Source organism: Primulina huaijiensis, chromosome 4 (assembly GCF_012295235.1).
Source record: "Primulina huaijiensis isolate GDHJ02 chromosome 4, ASM1229523v2, whole genome shotgun sequence".
Classification (NCBI taxonomy): Eukaryota; Viridiplantae; Streptophyta; class Magnoliopsida; order Lamiales; family Gesneriaceae; genus Primulina; species Primulina huaijiensis.
Genome location: NC_133309.1, coordinates 21,058,576 through 21,064,871, shown reverse-complemented (window position 1 = coordinate 21,064,871; position 6,296 = coordinate 21,058,576). Strand labels below are relative to the sequence as shown.

Sequence of the window (6,296 nt, the reverse complement as noted above, 5' to 3'; positions counted from 1 at the left end):
CACGAATGAAACTGCGAGTAGCAGTAATGGATCTGGTGATGGCTCGATTCCAGGATTTGAAACCATCGAGGTTCTTTGGCACTGAGAGTGCAGAAAGAGCAGAGGCCTGGTTGAAGGATATCGAGCATCTGTTTAATATTGTTGAATACTCTAAGGCTCGGCGAATGAAATTTGCTTTGTATCAGCTGAAGGACCGAGCGAAATCTTGGTGGGAAGCCGCTGAGATTGGACTGAAAGAGGCCGGGATTGAAGTCACATGGGATGTCTTCAAGGCCAAGTTTTTGGAGCAGTATTCTCCTCCTTCTTATTATACTGCTCAGGAGAATGAATTCAATAGTCTGCAGCAGGGAACGATGACTGTTGCGGAATATGCTTCAAATTTTCTACTCTGTTGAAGTATGCACCTCACGTAGCCGAGAATGCGATGGCAAAATATAACAGGTTTGTAAATGGTTTACATCCTGCTTTATATACTTTTGTTGTTTCTGGATTGCCTACCAGCTACGCAGAGGCAGTTGAACGAGCCAAGGCAGCCGAGGCTGGACTTAGGAGAGGAGGTCCACAGTATACTCCTCCACCACCAGTGTCAGCTCAGCAGCCTGCATTGCATCCAAGGGGTAAGAAGTTCAAGAAGACTGGTTCTGGTTCTTCGTCTTCTTCGAGTTCGAGTGGATCACAGCGAGGGAGTTCTGTGATTGCTCCCTGCTGTAGTTATTGTGGAGGTAAACATACTATCGAGCAGTGTCGAGGTATGTTTGGTACTTGTTATCAGTGTGGGCAGGAAGGCCATTTCTCTCGAGTATGTCCGAACAGGGGTACGACTTCTGCTCAACCCCAGCCTGGATTTAGAGGTGGCCCCAGTATGATGAGACCTGTTGTTCCTGTTCCCTCTTTCCAGCAGTCGAATGTTCCACGATATCGAGGACCGGGTGGTCAGACTGCTCAAGTCCCTCCTCAAGTGAGAGTGTATGCTATGACTGAGGATCAGGCGAGAGAAGCTCCTGGTGGTGTGATTGCAGGTATTTGCACGCTTTGCGATTATCCTGCACGTGTTATTTGATACAGGAGCATCTCATTCATTCATATCTCATGCATTTGTTGCATCTCATGATATTGAGTGTACACCGTTGTACGATACTTTGTCGATAGCCACGTCAGCAGGGAAGATTATTTCGTCTGAGCAAGTTGTGCATAATTGTGTATTGATATATGAGGATAATGTGATGTTCTTGAATTTGATTGTCCTCCCAATGCACGACTTTGATTGTATTGTTGGCATGGATATCTTGACGACAAATCGAGCTACTGTTAATTGTTTCTATGGAGTGGTTCGATTTCGACCGGTTGATGGACCCAAGTGGAATTTTTATGGCAAGGGTTCCCAAGCCAAAATTCCATTGGTATCCTCTTTGGAAATGTCTCGACTTTTGACTAGCGGGGATGAGGGTTATCTTATCTACGCTATTGATGTCTCTAAGAAGGAGCCTTCTTTATCGGATATTCCTGTTGCGAACGAATTCCCAGATGTATTTCCCGATGAGATTCCTGATTTTCCGTCTCATCGAGAAGTTGAGTTTAGTATTGATCTTGTGCAGGGGACTACACCTATATCGAAAGCTCCTTATCGCATGGCACCATTGGAATTGAAAAAACAATTACAGGATCTTCTTGATAAGGGATATATTCGACCGAGTGTATCACCTTGGGGAGCTCCAGTTTTATTTGTTCGAAAGAAAGATGGTACTATGCGAATGTGTATTGATTATAGGCAACTGAATCGGGCTACCGTGAAAAACAAGTATCCACTTCCTCGTATCGATGATTTATTTGATCAGCTTCAGGGTACTTCGGTATACTCTAAGATTGATCTTCGATCTGGTTATCATCAAGTACGAGTTCGAGACGAAGATGTGCCTAAGACTGCTTTTCGTACCAGGTATGGCCACTATGAGTTCTTGGTTATGCCTTTCGGTCTCATGAATGCTCCTGCTGTCTTCATGGATCTAATGAATCGTGTCTTTCGAGATTATCTTGACCGATTCGTTATTGTATTTATCGATGATGTTCTTGTTTATTCGAAATCGAAAAAGGAGCATGCTGAACATCTGAGACTGGTACTCCAAACTCTTCGCAATGGCCATTTATATGCTAAATTGTCCAAATGCGAATTCTGGATGGATAAAGTAGTATTTTTAGGCCACGTCATTTCGAGACATGGCATATCTGTTGATCCTGTTAAGGTTGAAGCCGTATTGAATTGGTCGAGACCTACGAATGTTCCTGAGATCCGTAGCTTCATGGGTTTAGCTGGTTATTATCGTTGTTTTATTGAAGGATTTTCGAAAATAGCTAAACCTATTACTCAACTGACACAAAAGAATCAGCGATTCATTTGGTCAGAGGAATGTGAAGCTAGTTTTCTTGAATTGAAGACGAGATTGACCACAGCACCTGTGCTTACTATCCCCTCAGGTACCGGAGGATTTGTAGTGTGTACAGATATGTCTGGTAAAGGTTTGGGCTGTGTTCGGATGCAACATGGCAAAGTGATTGCTTATGCGTCTCGTCAATTGAAATCTCATGAAACACGTTATCCTATTAGTGATCTTGAATTGACCGCCATTGTATTTGCTCTGAAGATTTGGCGCCATTATTTATATGGAGAGAAGTTTGTTATTTATTCAGATCACAAGAGTCTGAAATATCTCTTTTCTCAATCGGATTTGAACATGAGGCAACGCAGATGGATGGATCTCCTGAAAGATTTTGATTGTGAGATTCAGTATCACCCTGGATCGGTGAATGTTACTGCGGATGCCCTGAGTTGTAAAGTGCATGATTCTGTGTTAGCTTCTGTCAGTGTCGCCAAGGTACATGAGGAGATATGTACTTCTGGTTGGACTTTTCACTCGAATTGGAATTCTGTCACTTTCTCAGCATTGCAAATTGAGCCGAGTTTGATATCGAAAATACGAAAGGCCCAACGAAGCGATGCTCAGATTCAGAAGTCGAAAGAACTTGTATCTGCAGGACATCAGTCTGGATTTCAGATTTCTTCTGATGGTTCTTTACGACTTAATAGTCGGCTGGTAGTTCCTAATGATTCTGATTTGAAATCTGCCCTTCTTCGAGAAGCACATTGTAGCAAATATAGTATTCACCCTGGAGGTCGAAAGATGTATTTGACACTGAGACCTCAATTTTGGTGGAGACGCATGAAGAAGGACATTGCTGAATTTATTTCGAAATGTTTAGTCTGCCAGCAAGTGAAAGCCGAACGAATGAAACCGGGAGGATTACTCCATTGTCTCGAAATCCCAAAGTGGAATTGGGAACATATTGCTATGGATTTTGTTACTCATTTACCTCGTTCGCCCAAGGGCTGTGATGCTATTTGGGTTATTATTGATCGGCTTTCGAAATCTGCACACTTTATTCCGTATGAACGGACTTATCCTTATGAGAGAATGGCCCGTTTATACATCGAGAATATTGTGAGACTGCATGGTGTGCCCGTCTCGATGGTATCAGATCGTGATCCCAGATTTGCTTCTAAATTCTGGGGTAGTTTCCAAGAAGCGATGGGTACGCGTTTGGCTATGAGTACTGCTTATCATCCTCAAACTGATGGCCAAACTGAGCGTACAATTCAAACGTTAGAGGATATGTTACGTGCGGTTGTGATGGACTTCAGAATTGGATGGCAAGATGCCTTACCATTGGTTGAATTTTCTTATAATAATAGCTTTCAAACGAGCATTGGTATGGCACCGTTTGAAGCTCTATATGGGAGATGATGTAGATCACCGTTATTCTGAGATGAAATTGGTGAACGACAATTGACTGGACCTGAAATGATACAGGAAATGAATGATAAGGTTCAGTTAATTCGACAGCGGATGAAAGCCGCTCAGGATCGTCAAACGAGTTATGCGAATAAACGAAGACGACCCTTGGAATTCCAGAAAGGTGANTTTTAATTAATTAATATCTCTCTGTAATATTCCATGAAAACCATGTACATATGGTAATCACAACTACTAAAATTAATATTTAATTAGTAGATTCTAAATTTACTAAATAAATAATTGTGAACTCATTATAACTCTCATCAACGATCAAACAACACCTATATATCGAAAGTAAATTAAAAATTTCAAAGGTAAAAATTTCTATTAATCCATTTTTTGCAGCTGCTAATTTTGTGAGCTTCTTCAAAAAAACAGGCAGTTCCAATCTCATCACAAAATTAGCAGTCGAGCTAACTTTCACAACTTCCAATAACGGAATCCACTTATAAACTCCTTTATAATATATCTGTTTGATCTTCATCAAATTATAGTCACCGAATTCAACTAATTGAATTTGACTATCTCGACGAGAACACAAAATCCAATATTTGTGTGACCCTCAATAGTTCAGGGATACAGCTAGCTGTGATACATAACTTCACTGTGATTCTGAATAACATTTATTCTTATCCGAGCTTACTCTAATTAGTGGTCTTCTTTTCATCAACCCTTGATCAAGAATGTTAGAACTCAAGTCTGATTACACCCATCGAATCATGGTAAAAACGTTTAGTAGTGTAAGGACCGTGTATCGTATTATCGTAAATCCTGTGTGATTATCGATAATTTATGAAATTGTCATGTGATTATGTATATGATGTATATCATGACAATGAAATTGAGAAAATAAGTATCGAATATGAATTGACGTTGTAAGAGCTCGAGTGGAAAAGCCGGACGCCAATAAGTACAAAACCAATATCTCGGTACAGCACATGTGGCGCCCGAGCGGTGATTATTACCGCCCGAGCGCCAGTGAGGGATTAAACATGTGCTCGGACAGAACACTCCGCGCCCGAGCGGTAGTTTTTGACCGCTCGAGCGCGGTACAAATAAAACTCGGGGGCAGAATTTCTCGCGCTCGGGCGCGAGAATTCTACCGCCCGAGCTCCGAAGCGGTGGAGATAAGAACGAGGTTTCTTCTTCTTTTTCTTCATTTCATTTTAGCAGCTTCGAGAATAAACGAGAGAAATCGTTTTTCTTTCGTCCGAATCGACTTGGAAACGCTGTCTAAACGCGAAACAAACTATATATTTGTGATCGTCGCGTCGAGGGCTTTTGACTGAGGTAATTTTCTTCTAGTTCCAGCAGCTCTAAATATCAAAGGGCTAGAATAGCGTGTATTTGAAGTTGAATTTCTTATATATAGTAGAATAACCGACAAGAAACTCATATTCGAAGTCGGAATTGAATTATATTATGATTTGAATTTGATATGAATTTTTGAAGTTTCAAATGATATTTGAAACTCATATTAATGAATTTTGATTAGGTTATTGATTGGAATGAGTATGTTATTGATGTAGATAAAGTATTATACCGATATCTTCAGGCTACATCAACTGGAACGAAGAATTGAGGTATGTTGCGACCGGGTAACATACGACAGGTATCTGTATTATATGATATATGTCGATTTGATTGGATTGATTGGAATGAGATTATGTGTCTATATGCCTTATTTGTTGATTGATGTGGCATACATGACATTGAGATTGAGATATCGATGTATAAAATAAATGTTTTGTTAACACACATCGTTTGATGCATACATCGATACATGACATGCACGTTGAGCTATGATCCTTGGATACCCTGATATGATTTGATTGGATTCTGGGGTTTGTGAACACAATCGCTATGCCGGTATTATATGACCCGTAAAGCCTAGACAATTGTGGCCCCGATGATTGGATATGAGATTTGGGATTTGATGGCGCTTTGTCGACGCTATCATACGAGTATCCCTTATTGAGGCCGGTGTGCCAGCTCGAGCATTGATTTGATAGCGATTCGTTTGATTCTGACATGTGCTCAGTGGATGGGCATTTGACCCGATACCTCCACGACATACATGCATTGCATCCCATATATCATTGTTTAGATATCTGTGGTATATATGATTGGTTGTTCCATACGGAGCTTTGCTCACACCCAAGGGGGGCTGTTGTTGTCTTTGTGTGTGGACAATGGCAGGTACTCCAGGATANCTGCTCACACCCAAGGGGGGCTGTTGTTGTCTTTGTGTGTGGACAATGGCAGGTACTCCAGGATATCAGGAGACCGGAGAGGGTACTTCTGGAGGGAGTCACAGTTTGAGCTGAGGTTTTATGTTTTGTTCCCAGTATATGTATGTATCTATATACCGGGGCATGTCCCGAGGATATGAGTTGTTTGTATATGATTGATTTTGATTATGTGTGGGCATGTCTTATGATATGAGAT

The 6,296-nt window shown here is 41.2% G+C and overlaps 1 protein-coding gene across 1 annotated transcript; it reads left to right on the top strand.

Annotated features, from left to right (window-relative positions):
- Window positions 1-424: 424 nt before the first annotated feature.
- Window positions 425-6,271, top strand: LOC140974966 (uncharacterized). Its single transcript, XM_073438458.1, has 2 exons — window positions 425-1,019; window positions 6,114-6,271. Exons 1-2 carry the CDS (start codon window positions 425-427, stop codon window positions 6,173-6,175), a joined length of 657 nt encoding a protein of 218 aa, XP_073294559.1. The 3' UTR covers window positions 6,176-6,271.
- The last annotated feature ends 25 nt before the right edge of the window (window positions 6,272-6,296 follow it).